General features: G+C 41.2%; 1 protein-coding gene across 3 annotated transcripts in view; it reads right to left on the reverse strand.

Annotated features, from left to right (window-relative positions):
- The window catches only part of ITGA2 (integrin subunit alpha 2), a 58,751-nt gene that overhangs the window by 3,165 nt on the left and 29,474 nt on the right, over positions 1–26,112 (reverse strand). For all 3 annotated transcript variants that reach the window (XM_083402653.1, XM_083402655.1, XM_083402654.1), the window contains 24 exons: positions 25,887–26,014; positions 25,409–25,557; positions 24,971–25,121; positions 23,369–23,534; positions 23,032–23,105; positions 22,640–22,778; positions 21,053–21,198; positions 20,688–20,831; positions 19,748–19,951; positions 18,513–18,649; positions 18,059–18,198; positions 17,174–17,325; positions 15,730–15,840; positions 15,112–15,194; positions 14,529–14,670; positions 13,457–13,549; positions 12,466–12,542; positions 12,247–12,330; positions 11,458–11,560; positions 9,854–9,964; positions 8,921–9,025; positions 8,338–8,451; positions 4,876–4,965; positions 159–275 (listed from right to left, as the gene is read on the reverse strand). In XM_083402653.1, the coding sequence (XP_083258779.1) occupies positions 159–275; positions 4,876–4,965; positions 8,338–8,451; positions 8,921–9,025; positions 9,854–9,964; positions 11,458–11,560; positions 12,247–12,330; positions 12,466–12,542; positions 13,457–13,549; positions 14,529–14,670; positions 15,112–15,194; positions 15,730–15,840; positions 17,174–17,325; positions 18,059–18,198; positions 18,513–18,649; positions 19,748–19,951; positions 20,688–20,831; positions 21,053–21,198; positions 22,640–22,778; positions 23,032–23,105; positions 23,369–23,534; positions 24,971–25,121; positions 25,409–25,557; positions 25,887–26,014 (2,960 nt within the window). The remainder of the gene's footprint in view (positions 1–158; positions 276–4,875; positions 4,966–8,337; positions 8,452–8,920; positions 9,026–9,853; positions 9,965–11,457; positions 11,561–12,246; positions 12,331–12,465; positions 12,543–13,456; positions 13,550–14,528; positions 14,671–15,111; positions 15,195–15,729; positions 15,841–17,173; positions 17,326–18,058; positions 18,199–18,512; positions 18,650–19,747; positions 19,952–20,687; positions 20,832–21,052; positions 21,199–22,639; positions 22,779–23,031; positions 23,106–23,368; positions 23,535–24,970; positions 25,122–25,408; positions 25,558–25,886; positions 26,015–26,112) is intronic.

Genomic DNA, 26,112 nt, shown 5'->3' on the forward strand with positions numbered 1-26,112 from the left:
ATAAGAGCAGCACAGCTCAATTGTTTACCACTAGAGCAGAGTGGATTGTGCAGGAGCTTTCTGCCTCTAGTGGTGGATCTATGCCTCTCACCTCACGAGTGGGAGTTCCGTGGCAATTTGCCTTCTCCCCTACAATTGCTTCTTAATCGTCAACTTACTTTCCATAAGGCAGCAACTAGAGCTAGCAGCAAGAGGAGACCAACCAGGACACTTGCTATCACAACTCCAATCGGCACGTCTGCTTTCTCATCGGGCTTTGTTATTGTGAGCGGAATCTTAAAAGAAAGAATGGTTGTAGTTAGACAAGGTAAGGCAGCAGCAATTCTCAAATAAAAGTGATCAATTCTGGACGCATTCTTTGGCCACTCGTTGGAGAGCGGCAAGTGTAATTGTGCTCTCGCCTTTTGTTCTGCTTTGTTTGAATTCCAGCAGAAATTCTGGGTTTCAGAACATTGGTAATAAATTTTGCACTTGCACTTTCATAATAATTAAGATACAAAAATATTTCACTGTGCCCTGGTTCACACGATACGGTAAGCCGAAGTTCAGCTTACTGGAAATATGCAGGCTGCAGGAGAGATGCTTGCAATAGCATCCCTCTTTACTAGTTCTTTTGACCACCACACTGAACTGAGCTAAACCAAGGTTTGGCTTATCATGTTGTTCAAACCCGGTTAAGAAGCGTTCTTTTCACTAATCACAAAATGTATCGGGGGGTTTGTTCTTGGCTACAGTTTGTAGTTAGTGAGGAGAAAGGTCAACTACGAGACTGGGTTTAGATGACCTGCTAAGCTAAACTTAGTGTGTCTTAACTCTGTGGCAGTAAAAAGGAACAACAAAAGTTACTGCAAGCTCATCTCCAGATAGCTTGGCTTATGTAGTGTGAACCAGGTCTCTGTGTGTTCCTGTTGAAACAAGTTAAAAAGGAAGAAAGCAGAAACTGACACATACATTCACAACTTTTAACAAAAAAAGCACACATTATTATTATTACTATTATTATTATTATTAATCTGCCAAGAACAAAAGAAGGAACTATGTTGGGTGCTGAAAATTACTTAAAAGTATGCCATTTATCATTTTTATTTGCTTTCAAATATCTTGCAAAGTATTAGAAATGCACCTTTGGAGGAATAAGATACTCCAACTTTTTACATTTCACCTATGCAAATTTATCCCATTAAAATACTCCAGACTCCATGACGGAATTTCAGTGAAGGCAGATTCCAGCAGCATCCCTACATAACAGGCTTCATTGAACTCAGAAATTCTGGGGTCAGTATTTTCCTTTGAGGGGGGAAACAGAAAATGGGAGACTGCAGGATTTGCTCTGCTTGGATTTTGTTGTTGTTGAATTGTTGCTGGGTGGTGAATGATTTAATTTACAAATTGATATAGTCACTGCATTTTGTTTCAACGTATTCCACCTAGAGAATATTTTAGGATGCACCTAATGAATGAAATCAAATATATGGAATAAATCCTTCCTAAACATTTTGTAGGCACAGCCATTGTACTGACAGGTTGGATAATTGGAAGACTATAACTTTAAGGATTTGCTGTTTTCTTCTTCATCATCCAATATATCCTGACATTAACCAAGGAGCTGGCAGCCTTTCCATAAAGTGAATATAATTATAAATACAGATGATCTTGTTGGCTTCGAAATATATTTAGGGTTTTCAAAGATCTATGGGAATTCAAGTTTAGCTCTGAAAATCTGGAAGGACATTTTAATGTATTTTTCACTTCCAAAGGCAAAGTTACAATTAAATTGCTTGATGAAATATAATCTCATAATTTATGGCCAATTCCACCCTGTAAACCACTTAGATATTTCAGATGTATTGCCAGTAGAGCTTTATTGTTATGATTATTCTGCTGTTTTGGGTGTGGACACACTGATACATTTCATTGTGTCTGTCTTCTACATACAGTACTTTGCAACAAAATGACCATGATAATGATTTTTGCAGAGGCGGAATCATTCATTATTGCAGTCTGCAAATAGCCCATTTTAACTCTCGCTCTCTCTGTGTGGGAAACCACAACAATTTCCTTAATTTGATTCATGCATCAAGATTTCTCTCACAGCAATTACATTCAATTAAATCACAATAAATTGAAAATTATTTGTTTTTAAAGTTAGCTAAAGAGATTTCTGTTCCATCTTTGGGGGTGGGGGAATCTTCCCAAGTGGCTAATAAAAATCAAACCAAGCATTTAATATTACAAACCATATAATTATAAAGCCGCAGTAAAAGCAGCTTTAACAGCATTAATGTAATCAATTATCTATTAAAATACTGGGCGAGGGATGTAATTGTATTCACATACTGCTGAAAAGACAGGAAAATAGGCACCAGCTGAGCATCTCTGGTGAAATCATTTTACACCCGGGGTGCCACCAAGAAAAAGTCCCTGCTTGGCTCTGAAGACACTGGGAGTGAGGCCTTGATGCAGATCTAAAAATGGGAAGGTTTATATCAGGCATAGGCAAACTCGGCCTGCCAGATGTTTTGGGACTACGACTCCCATCATCCCTAGCTAACAGGACCAGTGGTCAGGGATGATGGGAATTGTAGTCCCAAAAAACATCTGAAGGGCCAAGTTTGCCTATGCCTGGTTTATATAGAGCAGGGGCTGGAAACATTTTTCAACCCCTTCTGCATGTGTGTGTGTGTGTGTGTGTGTGTGTGACATGCCAGTAAGGAGGGGTTCAGAGGCAAAAGTGGGCACAGCAATTAATGTAAATTTTAGGCTAGTTACTATACACAGTCTCTTGCCTCTCTATATCCTCCATCCAGGCAAGGAAAAGGCATCAGGGGCAAAGGGTAGAGAAAGCCAGTTATCCAGCAGTCCCAGTTTCACTGGGATGCTGGGGGAGACAGCCCTTCAACACAGCACCAAATGCAAAACAAAATCAACATTTGTTGCTTTGCCTAGGCTTGCTTTCAATGACTGCCCACTGGGGAACAGGAGACCCGTGAGGCAACGGCGTCCATGCAGGACATTTTGCCCTCCTGCAGCATTTCAAATGCCTCCATTGCTCTTGATAGTTGCTGCTACAAAGGGCTGCTTGAGAGCAGTACATGTGAAAAGGATCTAGGAGTCTTGGTTGACCACAAACTTGACATGAGCCAACAGTGTGACGCGGCAGCTAAAAAAGCCAATGCAATTCTGGGCTGCATCAATAGGAGTATAGCATCTAGATCAAGGGAAGTAATAGTGCCACTGTATTCTGCTCTGGTCAGACCTCACCTGGAGTACTGTGTCCAGTTCTGGGCACCACAGTTCAAGAAGGACACTGACAAACTGGAACGTGTCCAGAGGAGGGCAACCAAAATGGTCAAAGGCCTGGAAACGATGCCTTATGAGGAACGGCTAAGGGAGCTGGGCATGTTTAGCCTGAAGAAGAGGAGGTTAAGGGGTGATATGATAGCCATGTTCAAATATATAAAAGGATGTCATATAGAGGAGGGAGAAAGGTTGTTTTCTGCTGCTCCAGAGAAGCGGACACGGAGCAATGGATCCAAACTACAAGAAAGAAGATTCCACCCAAACATTAGGAAGAACTTCCTGACAGTAAGAGCTGTTCGACAGTGGAATTTGCTGCCAAGGAGTGTGGTGGAGTCTCCTTCTTTGGAGGTCTTTAAGCAGAGGCTTGACAACCATATGTCAGGAGTGCTCTGATGATTTTTCTTGCTTGGCAGGGGGTTGGACTCGATGGCCCTTGTGGTCTCTTCCAACTCTATGATTCTATGATTCTATGCTCCTAGGGAAACTGGGACTTGGAGGCAAAAGCCTACCTCCTGTGGCAGACCCTTAGGGCAAAGGGATCTGCCAGAGGGGGTGGGCTGTTTCCCACAGTAGCAGTTTCAATCACCTACACAAGAAATAGGGGCATTCAAGACCGAGTGGTAGTTATTCAGCTCTTCCAGGTCCTGGGAGGACTCTGAGGAGTGGGGATGCTACTCCCTGCTTCAGGATGATGCCTCTTGTGTAATGATACACCAGCCCATCCTGCCAGGCCCATCCAACTAGCTTTCCTGAGTCTTGACAGACAGGGGTCAACAGGGCATGTAGATGGCCTCACCCCTCCAATTACCATATTACCATGGCCCACCTGTGCTTTTTCCTTCCATTCAAGGAACCATCATTAGAATGAAGTGTCTTCCTTGAGTGGAGAGAAACAACTGGATAAAACTTTTAAGCCCTGCTCTGAAATCAACACACCCATCATTTATTCATTTTCATTTTCCATCACACCATTGGACAGCAGGCTCAATGTGGCAGTATATTATACAGTATATTATATAATATATCCCAATAATACATAGAGAGAGACACCTGACAGACTACTGTCTCTCCTGAAGATCTGGCAGAATGGAGAGGCATCAATACAAGTTAGCCCTTTTCCATAAGTAGACCTTACCATACATCGTCTCAGCACTGGGAATCAAACTTCCATATCCCATTGCTGCTTCCCTTCTAGCTATTCATCTAAAGCCACCTTCTTTTCTGAAGGTTTGCAAGCTCCTAATTTAATATAAAAAAATATGCTTTTGCACCAACTTTTATCAGATCCATGCAAACATCCATTTTGAATAAAACTGTCTTGAATAACAAAGTTTTAAAGTTTTATAGATAGCTTTCGGTTTCCTTTGAGCCAAAACTTGGCCAGATGAAATGCCATAAAACTGTTAAGTTTCCAGTAACTTTAAAACTCACACAACAATTTATACATGTCAGTAACAGCAGTGTAGCCTTTTTATAAGAGGAAGATACAGCGCGCCATGTGTTTTTAAATGAGCGTGAAAATGACATAATAGCTTTTAGCGTGGCAAGACTGGAGCATAAAACAGTCAGACTCACTGATAAAGCATTTTCTCCAATCACAAATAGATCTGGATCGTTTGTATCCACTTCTGCACTTGCCGATAACTCTACTGTCTGGAACGCTGACTGCAACAGAAAAATGTAGCATATCCCAATTAAAGTATAGATGGTTTTCATAAAGTGTAAGCAATTATTTAAGGCACAGAGCCTTTTTAAAAAGGAACACAATGGTATTAGAGAAACGGCATGCACAGCTACCTCCCGACTTTCAACTTTTATATAAAGGGGTCATAGTGCTAATTGTTCCATCTTAGGAGGCTAAATAAATAAATAAATAATAATAATTTATTATTTATATGCCACCCATCTGGCCGGGTTTCCCCAGCCACTCTGGGCGGCTTCCAACAGAACACTAAAATACAATAACCTATTAAACATTAAAAGCTTCCCTAAACAGGGCTGCCTTCAGATGTCTTCTAAAAGTTTGGTAGTTACCGTATTTTTCTCTTTGACATCTGGTGGGAGGGCCTTCCACAGGGCAGGTGCCACTACCGAGAAGGCCCCCTGCCTGGTTCCCTGTAACTTGGCTTCTCGTTTAAGCTCCATGCTGAGTCTGTCAAGGATTTAAGACTGCGATCCTATACACACTTATCTGGGAGTAATGGGACTTCGGCGGTATTCTGCGTAGCCATTTATATGATTGCACTGTAAATCTGATAAGAACATGAGAAGATCCTGCTGAATCAGGCCCATAGCTGTCAACTTTTCTCTTTTCTTGCGAGGAATCCTATTTGGAATAAGGGAATTTCCCTTTAAAAAGGGGAAACGTTGACAGCTATGATCAGGCCTGTGACCCTTCTAGTCCAGCATCCTGTTCTCACAGCAGCCAACAAAATACCTATGGGAAGCTTGCAAGCACAGCCCGAGTGCAACTCTTCCTTCCTGTGGTTTCCAAGCTGCTATTCAGAGGCATGCTGCCTCCAAAATTGTTGTTGTTGTTGTTTAGTCGTTCATTCGTGTCCGACTCTTTGTGACCCCATGGACCAGAGCACGCCAGGCACTCCTGTCTTCCACTGCCACCCGCAGTTTGGTCAGATTCATGTTTGTAGCTTCGAGAACACTGTCCAACCATCTCGTCCTCTGTCGTCCCCTTCTCCTTGTGCCCTCCATCTTTCCCAACATCAGGGTCTTTTCCAGTGAGTCTTCTCTTCTTATGAGGTGGCCAAAGTATTGGAGCCTCAGCTTCACGATCTGTCCTTCCAGTGAGCACTCAGGGCTGATTTCCTTCAGAATGGATGCGTTTGATCTTCTTGCAGTCCATGGGACTCTCAAGAGTCTCCTCCAGCACCATAATTCAAAAGCGTCAATTCTTCGGCGATCAGCCTTCTTTATGGTCCAGCTCTCACTTCCATACATCACTACTGGGGAAACCATAGCTTTTACTATACGGACCTTTGTTGGCAAGGTGATGTCTCTACTTTTTAAAATGCTGTCTAGGTTTGTCATTGCTTTCCTCCTAAGAAGCAGGCGTCTCTTAATTTCGTGGCTGCTGTCACCATCTGCAGTGATCATGGAGCCCAAGAAAGTAAAATCTCTCACTGCCTCCATTTCCTCCCCTTCTATTTGCCAGGAGGTGATGGGACCAGTGGTCATGATGTTCGTTTTTTTTCCTTTCCCCTCCAACATTAGAGGCAAAATACAACCAGCAGGGATAGAAGCTATGGATTGCCCTGTCCTCTGTAGGTCTCCAGCTGTTTATGAACTACAGTTCCCATCATCTCTGACCATGTTTCTGCTAGCTAGGGATGATGGGAGTTGTACTCCAAAAACAGCTAGAGACCCCAAGTTTTGGAAACACTGGTCTAAACCTCTTTTAAAGCTATGGGCTGTGAGATATTAAAACTGCCCTTCTCCCTTGTTCTGGAAGAAAAGAGACCATCTAGACATGGGTGGCAAGAGGTCACCATATGATCCAAGAGAAGACCAAAGACACAGCAGGCTTTAAAGGCTGTTTGCACATCAAGGCATATCGTGAATAATTCCATATACAGTCATATTTGGCAGCTGCAACATTCATATGGGGACAATTGCTCATATATGTCATAAAAGTCCACCAAACAGCTGCAAAGTCTTCAGGATCTGTGTTTCCACTTAATGCTTTCGTTCCAGGATAGCGATGCATATAGTACTTTCTTAAGCTAACTGTCCCACTGTGACATTCGAGACATCTTTCCCATTCCGAGCAATTACAAATTGGGCAGCTTTGTCTGTGGAAGAACATTTGAACATCTTGGCCTGGTTTACACTTGCAGGTGGTATTTCAGGTACTAGGTAATGGTCTTCTTGTTCTTCCTTTAAAGCAGAATCTATTCAATGCTTATGTTATTATACTAAGTTTCTCCTTGCTGAATTTTATGCCTAATTTACATTGTTTCACATTGTTTTAGCTTCTGTGCTTAATTAATATCAGTTGTCGGATTTTTTTTGGTTGGACTTTCGGCTGTTGCAATTTATATTGCATTTGTAATGTGCATTTTGTTTTATTTTGTGTGTGTGTGTAAACTACCCAGAGAATTTGGTTGGATGGGTAGTATACAAATGTAGTAAATAAATAAAATTGGCAGCACCACTTCAGACTGCATGTGCAGGAAATCACACCTGCTACATTAAAAAAATAAATAACTCTCCCTGTAAATGAGAAAGCCAGCATAATTAGTAAAGGGCTAGGCTAGAACCTTTCTCCCTGATATGCAAGCTTCCAACATGCAGGAAGCTTTTAAGATGAGACTGAATCTAAAAGTGATGTCTCTCAGTCGCAGACTAAAGTGGCAAAACCCATTCTAGCTTTCTGCACTCCAACATCCCATTTGACGGTTTGTGTAGCTCATGTCTCCAAGTTAGCAGTTCAAAGCATCTCTTCCCGTTTTAAAGTAGCAACAAAGTTTCCCCCCTAATTGCACCTAATTTAGCCTCCATTTACATTTATGTTTTCTTTTTACAATGCTATGCAAAGTAACAGAAGAGAAAACTTTGTGTTTTAGTGCTTAGCTCTAAAGGGATGCGGGTGGTGCTGTGTTCTAAACCACTGCTTGCTGATCAGAAGGTCGGCGGTTCGAATCTGCACAACAGAGTGAGCTCCTCTTGCTCTGTCCCAGCTCCTGCCTACTTAGTAGTTCGAAAGCACGCCAGTGCAAGTAGATAAATAGGTACCGCTGTGGTGGGAAGGTAAACGGCATTTCCGTGCATTCTGGTTTCTGTCACAGTGTTCTGTTGCACCAGAAGTGGTTTAGTCATGCTGGCCACATGACCCGGAAAGCTGTCTGTGGACAAATGCCGGCTCCCTTGGCCTGAAAGTAAGATGAGCGCCGCAACCCCTTAATTGCCTTTGACTGGACTTAACCATCCAGGAGTCCTTTACCTTCTTTTTTTTTTTTAGCTCCATAAATATCAAACAACAGAAAATATCCAGTAACTCATTAAAACATAGATGTTACTTACGGCTGCAAACGTCCCATTCCAGATTCTGGTAGAAACATTAACATAATACTCTGCTTTCAGTGCGATGTCTTTTAGTGTGCAAGTAATTGTAGCACATCGGACATTCTTGCAGTTCTTTTGCAAAAAAAGGGGGGGGAGATGATGATAATATAACATTAAAATGCATCAGTATAGCAATTCACTAATTTTATTCTATTTTAGGAATTCATCGTTTCTCATTAAAGGTTATTCCATAGTTCAGCAGAAACCTGCAGCGTTGTAGAACATAAAGCTATGTTGCTGATTTGAAGAGCTCCACACATTATACATTAACAGATCTGGGTTGCCACTGAACATACTATCAATATCCTGGGCTCTTCATAAGTGTGCCTGTATGACCATTTCCTTTCAGACAGGACAATTTCTAGTTAAGACAGAGCTGGTTAACCCGAACCACATGATGATTTAAGTCATAGGTGCTAGATTGACATGTGAGGTGTAAGAAACCCCTAAACTGAACTATGAAGTGTCTAGGTATTCACTTTCTATAAATAACAATGAAATAACTAGGGTCTCAGCTCCTGTTATCATAAATTCAACTCACCAGTTCTTTCATAGCTTTGAAGTTCCCCTTCTTAAATGACACAGTATAGCTTTGTTGTCCTATTTTATATGGATTGATCCGTGCATCACAGCTGATATCAGTACCCTAGAAAGCGTATAATAATAATAATAATAATAATAGATGTGAAGGAGCACATGGAGATTTTATCTAGCTGATTAGCTCATGCCCACTGCTTTTATCTATGCAATGGACTTACTGCATGTGTCAAATAAAAAATGTATTATTGATCTCAAATCTCTTAAGAGTAAAGTCCAATTGAGCACAGATAGCTTTACTCCCATACTTGATGGCAGCCTTGAACTACAGGCATCCATACCTACTCAGAATTAAGGCTCACCAGTTTAAGGGAACTTACTCCCATGTAAGTATGTATAGGATTGCAGCCTTAATCAGTGGCAAAACAATGGAATGGTGGTGCAGGATGTCCTAGCTTTGTTAATCTGTATAGGATTGCAGCCTTAATCAGTGGCAAAACAATGGAATGGTGGTGCAGGATGTCCTAGCTTTGTTAATCTTTCCATACTGCATTGCATTCATGACACCTTTATTACCGTGCTGTAAACTAGATTCAGGTAGGTAGCAGTGTTGGTCTGACATAGTCAAAATAAATTAAAAAAATTAAAAAATTGTCCAGTAGCACCTTAGAGACCAACTAAGTTTGTTCTGGGTGTAAGCTATCGTGTGCATGCACACTTCTTCAGATACACTCAAACAGAAGTCACCAGACCCTTATATATAGTGGGAGGGTGGGGTGGGGTTTTTCTCAGAAGGGTAGTAGGAGATGGGTGATTGACTCAATGGCTATGGTAAACCTGTTGACAACTGCAATTAGTCCTACAGGAAAAAGCAAGGGATAGTAGGTAGATGATCAAACTGTAAACTGTAATTAAAATATCTAGACTATCTTTTCACCTGACTGGTGTGCAGAGCTGTCACATACATCAATGGACTGTTCCCTTCGGTGTGCTCTGGAATACGGATCTTTAAATATGCCATGCTTACTGGAATACTTCCTGTTGTGACCTGAAAAACAAATAATTATCTGGATAACCTCCTGCAGATGTTGGTTTATACTGTAAGACTTGTTTTCTGTTATTACTAACAGTGGGAAAGTGCAAGTTTTAAAAATGGTTACTACTAGAAAATATATGTGCTTATGAACTGAACTTGTAGAACCACAATCAAAGCACAGTGCAGAATTTAGACTCTAGGGCAGAATTTGCCTTCCTAAAAGCTTTCACTTAACCTTAAAAAAAATTAGAAAAACAGCATTCTAATTCTCAGTGTCAAAACAATTCTACGAAGATGTGCAGGGAGTATTTTCTCAAGACACTGAATTCAGAACGAGGATTGTAGAAAGCTTCCAGCAGCCAAGGGATATGATTTCAGTGCTCCATACAGTTTTCCTAGCTCCTCTTCTCATTCTCTATAATGCTTTTCTTGGCCCATATACCCTCCCATTCCTCATTATTTAACATGTCATTTTTTTGTTAAGACATTGGATTCTCAAAAACAAAATTCAGAAACCCTTGGATCCCAACAAAAAATTCTAAGCATAGAATGTTTGGGTTTTCTGGGTGTCAAGTCAGGGTGTGATGGCATGTGTGCATTTGGCTTAAAACTGGCAAAGTTTCCAAAACATTATGCCTTCAGGCAAAGCATAGGCACAGGGCTTTGTATGCACAGCTGCAAAGTGGAAAGGATCCCAGATGTTCACTAGTGAAACTCAATGAGTCCTTTCAGCACAGTCTTGTCAGACACACCCATCATCATTGTGTCAGATGATGAGGATCCCTGGTCATTTCTCTCTTAGTGCAACACACCTCACTGAATTGTCGTGAGGATATAACAGGGTGAGGCCAGCAAAGGCAGCATATTAATAAATGCAGATAAATTAAGAACCTAAACATAAAATAGGTCAGGGGTCCCTTTACCTTTTAAAACATAAAATAGCAGTGCTACTGGTGGAAGGCCTTAAGTCTAGAGCAAAAGTAGACCATGTTGAGCAGATGGGGTAAGTCTGACTTTCAAGTTTGCTCCCTTCCACCTTTGCCCAGGGTTTTGCAGAAGCAGATATGTGGCAACCTACCCATGACCCCGTTGCCCTTGGGACTAGCATGCCCTGCTTATTCTCGCTCCAGCCCAATAAGCTGCCCTTGGCTTAGTGCTTAGTTCAATATGCTTTAGGAGGAAATGCAAAAACTACCGTATTTTCTGCTCTATAAGACTCACTTTTTCCCTCCTAAAAAGTAAGGGGAAATGTGTGTGCGTCTTATGGAGTGAATGCAGGCTGCACAGCTATCCCAGAAACCAGAACAGCAAGAGGGATCGCTGCTTTCACTGTGCAGCGATCCCTCTTGCTGTTCTGGCTTCTGAGATTCAGAATATTTTTTTTCTTGTTTTCCTCCTCCAAAAACTAGATGCGTCTTGTGGTCTGGTGCATCTTATAGAGCGAAAAATGCGGCATTTAAAAGGCTTTCTTAGGCATTTAAAAGCTAGCAGAAATATTTACCAACCTTAACAGAAAAATTGAACGCGGGTCCAATTTCATTGAAAGTGTTCACCGTTGAAGGTATGTGGTTATCCGAATAAACCTCATAAAAGTTCATTTGGGTAAACCTGAGCAGAAATAAGAGTATCAATAAGCATTCTTTTGGAAATCTTAATTTTTTTTGTATTAGATCAGAGTCACTGAGTTCAGAAGCATATCTGGAAGAGATTTATTTATATATTGGTTTCTTTTTATTATGCCATCATGGGGGATAAGCCTATCAGTGGCTATTAGTCGTGATGGCAGTGTACTGTGTCCAGTATTGGCAGCAGTATGCCTCTATATAGGGATGCGGGTGTCGCTGTGGTCTAAACCACAGAACCTAGGGCTTGCCGATCAGAAGGTCGGCGGTTTAAATCTCCGTGACGGCGTGAGCTCCCGTTGTTCGGTCCCAGCTCCTGCCAACCTAGCAGTTCGAAAGCACATCAAAGTGCAAGTAGATAAATAGGTACTGCTCTGGCGGGAAGGTAAACGGTGTTTCCGTGCGCTGCTCTGGTTCGCCAGAAGCAGCTTAGTCATGCTGGCCACATGACCCAGAAGCTGTATGCCTGCTCCCTCAGCCTATAAAGCGAGATGAGCGCTACAACCCCAGAGTCAGCCACGACTGGACCTAATGGTCAGGGGTCCCTTTACCTTTACCTATGCCTCTATATGCCAGTTGCTTAGAATCACAAGTGGGATCACTAGCTTTTACAGTTGCCCAGAATTTTGACTAGTCTTGTTAATGCAAAAAACGTCGGTCGTTTATAGTTACCTTGTTAAGTGAACTTCTGCATCATAGCGAAGTGGAACAGTTAGGTTGACCTGATTGTTGGTATCATCCTCTTCATTGCTTGCACTATCAGTAACAAAAAGAACTGCATATTTTAAATGCCCAATGCATTTATAAACACAGGCTGATAATAATACCTTAACTGTTGCTATAAGCTGCAAGTAACGCGCTAAAAATGTTATACGAAATATTATACCATACCTCAGAGCTTGAAAACGCAGAACTGCCAGATTCTGAAGATTTTTCAAATTAAAGTCAAAATGAACATCAAAAGTTACCTATGAAAAACAGAGATAAAAGATGAAATTAAAATAAGCAAAGCTGCTTTCAATTATCATTTATGACAGTGACCTGGTTTGCACATAGCACTAAGCCAAATCATGGCTTGGAATGAATGAGCAAACGTGAGTTCTCAGAGCACCTTCCCCAGTCCCACTGCTGCCAGGCTGCCTGGGGCTAAGCCATTGTTTGGCTTAGCATTATACCTGAACCCAGGTTCACTGTCTGTCTCGCTCTAAGTACATATACCTATACATACTACAGTTGGTTTCTGTGCTTCAGCTGATCTGAGGTTGATATATTATACTAGTATCAACTTGTTAGTTTAGTTATAAAGCAGGGGCTATCCATGGAAATAAAAGTATCACAGCTGTTACATTAGAATTTAATTTTCACCTATAACTATTAATAGTAAAAGTATTGCAATAGTTTGTGTTCAGCTTTTAGCCATCAAATATTTCAGCAAGTTACTTTGTGCTGAAGCTAAACACTGAGGGGCCTACCTTAAAGAAATATTGATGAGTCAGCTGTAAATATGCACTGCTTTCCCACCACCACCAAATCAGAAGCATTGACACTGATCCAATGAAAAACACACTGATTCCTAATACTTACCCTGTTGGCTGTAACTGGTAGGCCAAGAGGTGCATTATACCTCTGAATTTTATCCTAACGTGAATAAGGGCAACTATCCCCCCTCACCTGTGACATGCACACCATAAGGAGACTATGGTTCTTTCACTGGGAATCTTATGGAGCCAATTTTTCCACAAAGGAAATTCAATTGGTTAGAATCAGGCATAGAGAGTTCTGGGATGCTTGTTTACATCAGCAGAGCTACAATACACGTGCATGAAGTCAAAGCTGGTTGTTTCTGCAAAACCTAGAAATACACAGGAACTCTAAGACATACCTGTTGTCCTGTTTTAAACACAGGGTAGCTGATTTGGCAGACGACAAGCTGTTGGATAGTGGTCATCTGACATGAAACTTCAGTTCCGTCTACCTAAAAGTAACAAGCAGACATTTTTCAGCGTTAAACTGTAGAACAGAAACAGAGGATGCTTGCATTATGTAGTGCTTACTCTGAAGTAAGTGGTTATAATACTGAAAGGCTCAGATACTGGCGTGGGAGAAAAAGTGCACAAGTCAGTTGATTTTTCCACTAAGCGTTAAGATGGCTGGCTTGTTTCTTTCTTAAGCTTGGCAAACTGAACTACTAGAATTAGGCTGCAATTCTAAAACATGATTACTAGGGAGAAAGTCCCACTAAACTCAGTGGGACTTCTGAGTAAACATGTTTAGGACTACACTGCACAGGTCTGATTTGTGACAAAATAGAACATTATGCAGTTTTGATATTTCAGGGCATATATTTTCAATGGTGAAGAGATTGGGTGGGATTCACACTCTAACAAAAGGGCACAAATCTAAAAGTACTGTATTTTTTCGTGTATAACACGCCCCCTGTATAAGACGTCCCCTATTTTTGGGGACTCAAATTTAAGAAAATGGGGGGGAGATGGCCCAGAGCTGTTGAGCTTTTTGGGGGGTGGGGGTGGGGAATGATGAAAATCACTAACCAGAATCAAAATGCTTACAATCCCTCGTGTTGCCAAATCAAACAAGCATTTGCCCGCTCGCAAACAGCAACCCGCAATCTCGGCTAATCCACAACAGCCCTTTCTGCAGCAACCAATCACCCACCCAATTACCACAGCACCAGCCAATCCAAAGCAGCCCTTGCAGCAGCTACCAATCAACCACCAAATCGCAGTTGACAAGCTCTTGCTCGCAGCTGCAACCAATTACCCCCCCCATGCACTATCCGTGTATAAGACGACCCCCATTTTTAAACATTATTTTAGAGTAAAAAACCCTCATCTCAAACACGGAAAAGTACGGTAAATACTCTTCTAAAAATAAAAAGTTGTATCACTACCACCAATGACAGCGGTAGAAACTGAAATAAACATTACGCGTACAGGTGAAGAAGATGAAGCAAAAAACAAGTTTTCGGAAAAAGCAATTTGAATTCTGGTGTTGTATGCATTTTCCTTCTGGTTTCTCAGTTTCACGCTGAATATCAATCTTTTGTTCTTACTGCTGATAACAAAGTGTTGTTTGCTGTTGCCAGGGAGGAAAAAGATAGAACAGAAACACACAGTTAATGTGGTTGAACTCGAGTCTACAAGGTATATATATATCTATATATATCTATATATATATACACACACCATATATATCTATACACACACACACACACACACACTGGCAGAGGAAGAGGAGTGCGTGGGGAGCGCACCTCTCCCCGCAGCACGATCCTGGTAGGGTGCCATCGTGGGTGCCCCCTCACCCATGCTGGGCGCCCCCCGCCCCCAGGACGTGCCCCGTGCCCCTGCGGGTGCCGTGCCCCCGGGACGCGTGCCAGCCCCACCTCCGCCTGGTCTCCGCCCCCCGGTGCAGGAGCATGAAGCTCTGCCACTGTGTGTGTGTGTGTGTGTGTGTGTGTGTGTAATACAAAACCCAACCTGGAATGTTGAACCAAGATGCAAAATTGGGTCTTACCCATTATTTCCTTTCTGTTGAACATCAAGCACAAGGTCCGTATTGCATACTTCATCCTCACCGCAATCTTTAACAAATGGTATCTACAAAATAACATTAAAATAAAATTAAAAATTACTCCCATCTTCTTTGTTCAAGGTAGGGAGAATCTATATTTCTTTTTGGTCGTCTTTGGGAGCAAGAATGGGAAATAAATTTATTGAATAAAAATGAAATAAAAATCCAAACAGCTGTTAGTTATTAGTTCCTAAGTGTCATAATAAGGGTCTCTATGGTTCTCTGTCTATTCTATGCTAATAAATTAACACATTTATAATTCTGTAACCCAACTCTTGCCCGAAGACTACTCAAATTTTTTGAACTATGTAAGTTCAAGAAAATATGCTCGCTTCACCTTTCTTCGTATCATTTATTCTGCTTTTATTGTAATGAGGCTGACAAAGAGATGTTGAATGTACTTAAGCTTCACACCACCCTCTCCAAATCCTTTCCCTGTCTCCCAGAATCTCCCAGTGCCACTAAAACAACCTAGTTTTCTGTTACTATAGTGGGACTCATATTGATCACGTGTCAACTTATTGATTATGCAGCAAGAGTAATGTGTGTTAATATACTTACACTGTAAGTAACAGATGCAGGGGAAGTTTTGTCAAGAGCAGGACTTGAACCAGGATTATTGAGGCCAATATCAACACGCACACTAAGAGAGTTGACAGCATCAGAGGGCTCCTATAAACACAAACATAGAAATACAAACCACCAACTGAAATCTGTTCAGTTAATATTTCTCATTTACACAACTGCTGGCTGAGAATACAGTGGTGCCTCGCAACACAAAATGAATCCGTTCCGCGAGTCTCTTCGTCTAGCGGTTTTTTCGTCTTGCGAAGCAACCCTATTAGCGGTTTAGCGGCTATTAGTGGCTATTAAAGGCTTAAGGGATTAGTGGATTAGCTGCTAAAAGGCTATTAGCAGCTTAGCGCCTTAAAAAAAGGGGGTGGGGAGTGGAAAAAACCCTCAAGAATCACAAGACATTTTCGTCTTGCGAAGCAAGCCCATAGAGAAATTCGTCCTGCGAAGCGCATTGAAAAACGGAAAACCCTTTCGTCTAGCGGGTTTTCCGTCTTGCGAGGCATTCGTCTTGCGGGGCACCACTGTACCTGTAATTCAGTGGTCCAAATGATCTGATGTTGTTGCTTAGTCGTTAAGTTGTGTCTGACTCTTCGTAACCCCATGGACCAGAGCATGCCAGGCACTCCTGTCTTCCACTGCCTCCCGCAGCTTGGTCAAACCATGCTGGTAGCTTCAAGCATGAGTCTGACCAAGCCGCAAGAGGCAGTGGAAGACAGGAGTTTCTGGTTCTGATAAATAATATTGAATATTTTTTTTTAAATACACTGCATTCTGCCAAACATTTTGTTTTTGTACAAGACTAACTTATCACAGTACTACCCCTTCCTAATTACATTTACCCAAACCATGGGTGGGGAGTGGCTGAGTGATTGAACACACGGCGGTTTTAGTAAAGAGATGACACTCCGGACTACAATTCCCAGCGCCGCATATGCTAAAGACGGCCCTGCCCAAGGTGGCTAACACCTCCACAATAAAAAAAAAAAGCTGTTGCAGTTAAAACCATTATCTCAGCTAGCTACCTCAGGGTTACCAGGAGCAGTGTTTTTAAGCCACCAAATGCCTAGACAGGGATGTCTTTATATTCCTCCTGAGTCAACAATTAGGGAGACAGGCACACCACACCGGGAACAGCATCCCACAACGTCCACTGAAAAGGCCCTGTCAACACCAACTGGGCAGCCCCCAGTGGCAGCTGCACCTCCTCTGCCAATCCTAAGGTCTGCGATGGTTGTTATTGATAGGTGATGGAGTTTATATACAGATGCCAATGGAACATTCCATCATATGATCTCTCAATGGCTGTCTGAAGTTGTACAGGCAGACTAGCTGCAAGCTGCAACTGTTACCTGCTGTTTGCAAGGGCCAGGCCACAACCATTCATTTCTACAAATACGCATAACATATAGATCAGTTAGCTAATATCTACCTGAACATTAAAAACATGCTCCTTGCAGTTCTCCGTGGAGCGGACTAGGATATTATTCTGTAGATACCTCTCCTTATTTTCTTTAAACAATCCTCGAGAAGTCACTCGAGAGGACAAGAGATCAGCATCCAATGTCAGGTTGTATCTGATATCTAAAAACGGGGGGAAAGGTACATATTTTAAAGGAATCTGTTTGTTCATTGAGAAATTTACATCACACCCTTCTAATGCAAATGTATTACTCGGGGCAGCTTACAACAATAAAAAAACCACAACTTCAACATCAATTGAAAAACACTTCATATCTTCATGTTCCTTTATAACTGCTCTTCGGCAGCCCAGTGAAAAAGACAAGAGAAAAAGTTGTGAAGGAAAGTGAATTTCAGCTAGTATGAATTGTCAAGAGCACCAGATAAAATTATCTCTCCTACACAATTATTCAAGGAGCATCTGGTTACCCTACTGTGAGGGAGGGGGAGCCTAAGTTCACACATATTTGTTCATACACAAATAACTGGAATATTCAGTTACTATACCTACCCTGGTGATGCACTGGTGCTGTCCACAGAAGGACAAGAAATTTTGCATTTTTGATACAGCTTTTCAGTGGCACAACCACACATATCTCCTTTATTCTTTTATTTGCAATTATTGAAAATATTTTCATCCCAGCCTTAATCAGAAGTAAGAATTTTACTTAAATCAACAATGCAACCCTATACATGTCTACTCGGGAGTATATCCCACCGAGTGTAGTGAAGCTTATGCCCATAAGGGGATCTTGCAATTGTAGCCTTACAGTAGTAGGTCATCTTGCCCCAACAAGTAATACTCTTTTTTTAAAATAATAATAATCACGTAAAACAAGACTGTAGAAATACTTACCCACTTGATTTGTCCTGTGAGCAGGTCTAAAGGTTGCACTGAAACATATGTGGAGAACTACCTCTGTATTCCTGTTTAGCAAGCTTATCTTCTTCGGTGTAGCTGATACATGGATGGACACAGCAGCAATACTCTGAGACCTGAAATACAAACAGGCAGATTTGCCTGTAAACTTAATTGCAAAAAAGGGAGATTTGTTCTGAGGAGGCATCTATCTAGAATTTATACTTACAAAATCAACAGTCAATTAGGCTGCATTCGTATACACAATAGGGAGCTGGTCCCATAGAATATAGTGGGACCTCAGGCTAAACATATATTCAGCACTGAGTTGAATACCACCCTAAATTTCTTTCTCTCATTCAGAATTAAGTTAGGGACTGGAAGAGAAGCAGTGGGAGAAGGGCCATTAAAGATATTTGTTGCTTTAAAAATAAATAAATCCATGTCTCACCAGAGTTGAATCACGTTTCCATCAGAGCCCACAGATACATCAGTGATCCCATCACCATTTAAATCACTATGGCCATCTATTGATCTTCCAAAATACTGGAGCTGCTGTCCAAACTCAGGGTCTGATCCCAAAATTTTCTGAGAAGAGAAATATTTGTATCAGGCATGTTGATGTTTTCATTCACATATGGGTTATTTTGAGGATTCTCCCTTGCTCAAATGTTTCATATTAGCAATGAAGTCATCGTTATTGATTTTCATTATTGGCTTTTGGGTTAGTTTGAAAAGCACATGCGTCTGACAAAGTAGTATCTAGCCTTGCAAACATAATTCCCCAATCAATGTGTTCATCTTTAAAGTGCTACAAGACCTTAACAGTAAAAGAAGGAGAAGGAGAAGAAGAAGAAGAATCAGTAGCTGTATGGTTAATTATTATAGTTTTTTTAATTACTAAACTACATTTATATTCCATTTTCCTCTAAGGAGCTCAAATTGGTGTACATGGTTCTCCTACCCCATTTTATCTTTGCAACAGTTCTGTGAAATACATTAGGCTGAAAGACAGAAACTGAGCCAAGTCACACAATGAACTTCATAACCGATCCTAGGGATTATTAGATCATTTGAGCGCCACCAGATCTGAGGTCCTATTGGATGGGCCTCCTCATCTGATCTTAAACTACAGGGAGGTTCTCATGGGAACAGGAACTAGGATTTGCAATGAAAGATTTTGTTCCTCAGAGTCATACAGTGTACAGTGGTACCTTGGGTTACACACGCTTCAGGTTACAGACTCCGCTAACCCATAAATAGTGCCTCAGGTTAAGAACTTTGCTTCAGGATGAGAACAGAAATCATGCACTGGTGGCAAAGCAGCAGCGGGAGTCCCCATTAGCTAAAGTGGTGCTTCAGGTTAAGAACAGTTTCAGGTTAAGAACGGACCTCTGGAAAGAATTAAGTACTTAACCCGAGGTACCACTGTAATGACAGAAAAGGCCCCATAAAACATGCAAGATACCAACAAAAAGAGAGGACAAATAACCATGCTCAGAGCCTGGACAAAACTCTAAATCAGGGTTGGGGAATCTATGGCCAACCAAATATTGCTAGACTCTAGCTCCCCTCAATCCCAGCCAACACAGCCAATGACTGGGTCAGACCAGAGAACGGTTCAGACCAGGGTAATTAGGTTCAGATCTAATTTATAGCATTCTGTAAAAAAAAAAAGTAATTTACCTGGGAATATTTTGTGTGTATTGTCCTCTGTTTACCATTGTAAATGTAGATAGCACCAGCATTCTGGTTTTCTAGTAGCGCTCCAACTATCACATCATTGAAACCATCCAAATCGATATCTGAAGCAACAGCGATAGCAGATCCATACCGAGCATTTTCAGTCCCTTGAGGCCCTTCTAGAAGTTCTTGTTTGCCCAAAATGCCCTTTGAGAAAAGGCCAGGGAAAGAGACTTGCATTAGAGTTCTATGAAACACACTGGACAAATATTCTTGAACCTGAATGCAATTCTTTGAAAAAGAAAAGGAATTTCCTAGTTCTTACAAAATAGAAAAATCAGATGTGGAAAATCTTATTCCCTTGTCTATTTTTGTTGTGCCAACTATATAGGAAGTCCTAGAAACAGACACAAGTACTAAAAACTTTCCATTAAGCATCTCAGGAATTATTGCTAAGGTAAGTAGCTTCTGCATACTTCCCAATATTATCAGTAATTATTGCTGTCTGCGTAAAATAGCACAGTCATTCTATCAGGCTAATTGATCCAACTAAGGGGACTGTTTAAATGAAAGTCATCCTCAGTGGGTTGAAGGATATTGTGTTCAAATAGGTCTCTTGCCATTCCATTCATTCCAAGAGCTCACCAAGATGTGCAGACAGCTTGAAATTTATTTATTTATTTTAAAACAACAACACCACCACTTATCAGCTATTTGCTAGGGGTAACAAGGAGGAAGGGGTAACATTCTCCCTTGTGCATCAAATGACCAAATAGTAGAATTTCAAACATTTTGAAAGATATCCATGCATGTATTTACCCCATATACATGCTTTGGATGGATGAGAGCCAAATGGAATTTCTGGATTCTCCATAGACCAAGTATTTAGGAAAACATCAGAGCTTTGAGCTGCTCTCTTGGCAACCCAATATATTTTATGTACCTTTCTGACTGAAAACATATAGACTCTCCCTTCTTCTTTTTTTAACTCATTCATGAACATTGGTGCACCAACCAAGAGCACATCTGTTACTGAATCGCCATTAACGTCCACGGAACATAGTACACTACCAAAGTAGGAACCAATCTGAAATGACAGAACATTTCTTATCAGACGGCGCATGTCAGTGCCAGTTACAGCCATACATTGTAGTTGGATTTGTGCAGACAAGATACACAACTTTGGAAAGGCAAACTCATAATGCAAGTAAATATCAGTTTTAAACTCTACTTGTGGCAGCTGGTGCCTGTGACATTTATACATATATAACACAAATAAAAAAACTCAGTGCCAGCTTCTGCACTTGCCTGCTCTCCTCTTTGAGAATGAACAATAGTTACATTGCCGTGGACATCAATCTCATAAACCACCACTCTGCCTGTGTAGTTGGACCGTGGAGCACCAGCAACAAAATAGACAGTGTCTTCCGCTGAAAGAACAGCAACAGAATAACCTGAAAAGCAAAGTCATAGTTATCGTTATCAAGTAACAGTGGTGCAGTTGTTCCAAAAGGCAACCGAGCAAGAAAAGTATTCTAAAAGTGAAATGTAGATTCTATTTTGGTTGCTGCATGCCAAGGTCCTTATGACTTCTGGTCCAGCTACAAAAAGCAGGTTCTGATTAGCTGCAACCTTTGCTGAAAAAAACTTCACAGGGAGCATTGCTTCCTGTGACCTAACCACTCTGATACATATATTTTAGGACAAGTGATGATCTGGGACCATTCACATTAAATGCCAGGCTCTGAAACAGATGGAACAATGGAGCGGGGGGTGTTATGCTCCCCCTACATACAGCTTCACGTTCTCTGTCATGTGGAACACAGCTGCATTCAGAAAGACCCATGTCAAGACACACATGTACAGCGGCACTATTAACACACATGTGAAGACTCCATAGCCCTCAGGTGAGACACTGGGGGACCTCCGTTCTTGTCCTGAATGGACCTGGAAGTGGAGTGCCACTTTAGTTCTAGTTTGACAAATAGACAATTTACTACCCCATGATTTTATGGTTCTTTTTCTTTCCCAGATTCTGGGCTTTAGGAACCTTAAGTACCCAATTTTGACAATATTTCCTACTCCCTGCAGCCCATTGTACCCACTGAAAAGCTGTTTCTGGCTGTTTGAAATCCTCTGGAACAGTACAGGACTTGGCTTGGGGAGGGGGGTTGCATTCAGTAAGAGGGATTGGCAAGAATTCGGTGTCCTGCTTTTTGTGAGTAGAAGTGCTTTCTGCTAGCGCAAAGTTATCTACCAGACACAGCCCTTACTTAGCTGCCACATAATCCATTTTATAGCTTTTGCCTCAGCTATTTCTATTTTGATTATTTCTTGTCCAGAGTCTTGGTCTGAGAACTCTTTAGAGTTTTAGCAAGCTTATGGATGCATATAGGGCTTGGTAACATCTCAAGAAAATAGCTCTGAAGTCCATAATGTTTTCCCCATTAGAATATTTAATCATAGAAATCAGGAGAAAGAATTCTCTATCACTTGCCAATATAATTCTGAAGTGCCTGCCTTATGAGACTCATTTTGTACTTGTAAACCACATGAATATTCAAGGACCCCCATGAGTCTGCAGGCTCTCCCCTTCAAAAGGCATGTAGATAAGAGTCAAAACAAGTTCCTCACACCCATATTGGTTTTTAGAAAACTGTATTTTATTAACTAATAAATTAGATAAAAGACAAATTACACTGTTCATTTAAAGAGAGCAAATGCTTGAAACCTCTGGCAACTGTTCCCAAGTTCAAGTATATAAAAGAAAAGAAAATGCTCTGGAATGATAAATCTTTAATTGGCTTTCCACAGTTCTAAAGCAGGAATGTGATAAAGAGTACCCAAGAACATTGGATAAATATTTCACTCTGCCCTTTGAACCACCACCCTCACCTAAATAGGAGGTCTGATTTCTGTCTTGCAAAACTTTTTCAAATGCTTCCTTGGGAAATATAGCAGCTTGTTTTGCTGTCTCCTGCACCACTGTTCCAGTCCACTCATAGGCCCCCACAGCACCCAGCATCAGAACTTCCTTAAGAGAAAGCAAAACAAAGGCAAACGAGAATTAAAATATACTCAGGTATTTTCAGTGAATGATTTTCAATGACACAAGAGGCAGTGACACATCCCCAACACAAGTAGTTTTCAATATACTTTTCTACTTATACATTTCTATCGTTTTGTGATTCTCTACCATTCTAACAGTTTCTTCTTCAAGAAAAAAAAATGTAGTATTGTTGGCAAAGTAAGTTAAATGCAGTGTTGGTTTACAAGCTGTTCATTACCTTTTGCTGCAGGTATGAAGCACTGAATCCCACTTGTGACATTTCCATCTGGAATAAATCACCTTGATCAGTACCTGGTGGGGGGAAAAATGATGTTTACTCATATGTCTATCAGCAGTTACAAATAAATTTTGTGACACACTGATTTCAGTAGGTGGGAAACCTGTGCCCCCACCCCCAAGATATTGTTGGATTCCAACTCCTGTCAGAACCAGCCAGCATGGTCAAAAGCCAAGGATGATGGGGGGTTTGTAACGCAGCAACATCTGGCAAGTAACAGGTTAGCTAGCGCTGGATAGGATTGATTAGTAGAAAGGGAAACTCTTTATTTTAGTACCTTCTATGCTGAAAATTCGCTCTCCCAACGTTCCTGCTTCTTCTAAAAGTGCCGCCTCAGATGACACATTAAAGAAATATTTTGATGTGGGAGCACTGGCAATTCCTTTGATTTCTTTGATTAAATTTCTAGTATCCATGTCTTGTCTAATTAAGTATCCTAATACCTTGAGGGGGAGGGGAAAGAATGATCATGTGAATTTTAATAAGAAGCATTCAGATACATCTGTATTACGTACTTGTTACAGAACATTTTTGTCTCCATTTTGTCCCTTCACACAACCTCTACTGGGCATAGCAGATCAAGTGAAAAGGGCTGTCTACCTAGTCACCACATGCTAACCCAGTGGTGAGCATGTTGGGGGGGGGTACATGCATTTGGAGGGGAAGTGACTTGTTAAAGGAAATTACACTTTTCTTACTACCTCTATCTCCTGTTACTACTTCTGTCTTGACACCGTATACTTCTCTGCTAAGGTCATACTGGTTGGGGGGGGGGGATAGCACTTTTAGGGCATTTCAGCAGTTCTCACTGATGCCCACTTCAGACATTGCTTCATGTGTGCCTCACTATAAATTATTTCCTTGTGTAAACCACAATCAGGGAAACTTTTAAAAATGTGACATTTTCCTGATGTGGTTAGACTTAATGTTGTTACCATCAGCTGGCGAGGTTACAATTAGGTGGGTCACAGAAGCAGATAACTGCGTGAAGATGAATACGCAAAGCATCTCTTTTGACTGAAATGGATCTAGAAGACCACACTGAAGACTTCTGTATGAAGAATGCAGCATCTATAGAGCTATGAACTTGACAAATGCATATTGGGGATGAACATACTGTATATTTCAGTTTCTCTGTGCTTCCCATTTTTCCAAGCTTAAGTACAGTTCACTCCATTTCCGCACCAATTTGCAAATTTTTGGTTTAAAAGTCTGCGTGAAAATTCAAAAGCATTTTCATGCACATTTCTCCTAACATGTACATACAGTGGTACCTCGGGTTACATACGCTTCAGGTTACACACTCCGCTAACCCAGAAATAGTGCTTCAGGTTAAGAACTTTGCTTCAGGATAAGAACAGAAATCGGGCTCTGGCGGCATGGTGGCAGCAGGAGGCTCCAAAGTGGTGCTTCAGGTTAAGAACAGTTTCAGGTTAAGAATGGACCTCAGGAACGAATTAAGTACTTAACCCAAGGTACCACTGTATATGGATGCAACTCCCTCAAATATATACACGTTTACAAGCAAGTTCTTCTAATATAATGCAATTTTGTACGATAGTTTCACTGATACATGCATCTTTCTGCGGAGTTTTGGGTTGAAGAACTGCATCCCAAAATTTGGAGAAGTTCAAAATCTGATGGATAGCTGTGGTCCATCTTGCTTATTGGTTTGGGAAGTGTGAACTAGGCAGGTTTGCAAGAAAATGTGACTCAAACAATTCCGCCCCCCCCCCCGCCCCCCATCCCTTATGAATATTCCTCACACAAGAGCTACATTCTAGACTCATTGTCACAATTATTTTAGTCCCCTTGTAATCCATGCATTAAAGATAGCAAGGGCTAAAGTTACAGTCGCAATAATGAAAGCCTTACTTACAGCTATGCCAAACCTAGTGATGTTGTCCTCATTACATTTAGTTATCACTTCTTGCATACTCGAGCCATCATGTGATTCACCATCTGTCACAACAACCATGACTTTAGAGGCTGTTGGCCGCCCACCAGCTTCTTTTGAGAAAGCGTTACGTCTGTAATGAACAGCATGTGTGATTTACTATATACAAATACTGCTTTTTATGCACGCTTTCACGTTGTACTTTTACCACCAACAGAGTGAAGATGCAGAAAAACAGCATCACTACAAAATCCTTAGCTGATATCAAGTACATTAGCATTCAAAGTAGTATTCAAACATTGTTTTAATTTACCCTCACATACCGATAATTTTTTTTGTCAGTGATAGAGTTGTTCTGTTTTAAATAAAAAAGAGGATCTCTGTTTAGCTGAGCATCAGCTGCTATTCGGTGTGCTTTACCTGGCATATTCAATTGCTCTGAATGTATTAGTTTGGACCCCTCCATTCTGAAAGGTTTCTGACATTGCTCGTACAACATCTCCTTTATCTTGGTAAGTACTCAGGTTGAACACCACTCTTGGGTCAACACCATACTGAATCAAGCCTACCTAAAATTTCAGATAAAATTAAGAGGAAAAAGTGTTATAGTACTAACTAAATAAACCAGTGCAATACATCTATAAGCTCCAGTTCCCATCGGCTCCAGCCAGCATTGCCAATGGCCAGGGAAGATGGAAGTTCTAAATTCAGCAGAGTCTGGGGGGCAGGACACATGTCCCCCACTCCTAACATTAAAAAATGAAGCTTTACACTGCCAACTCATACATAATGGGCTGTATCCAATGGTGGCTTTGCAGTAACAGGAAATACACCCCCCCAATAAGGCATGGCGCTTCAGTTCTGCTGACCCTACCCCCTGTGCCCCAATTCTACGCACCTGAGTTTTTGTGGGACCTATATCTAAACCTTGAACAAACTTTTTCAAGAAATCTGATACAGCATGCCAGGGATGAATGCTGTTTGACTCATCACATACCACCACCACATCTATGGCAGAAGAACATTCTGCAAAAGAAGGGGATAGAAAAAGTCTGAGCCAGTTACTTTAGCAGCATAGTCTCTTGTCTCGTATTTAAAGCAAATGAAACTGCTTACTGAATCAT

Source organism: Podarcis tiliguerta (assembly GCF_965153285.1).
Source record: "Podarcis tiliguerta genome assembly, chromosome: 11".
Taxonomy (NCBI): domain Eukaryota; kingdom Metazoa; phylum Chordata; class Lepidosauria; order Squamata; family Lacertidae; genus Podarcis; species Podarcis tiliguerta.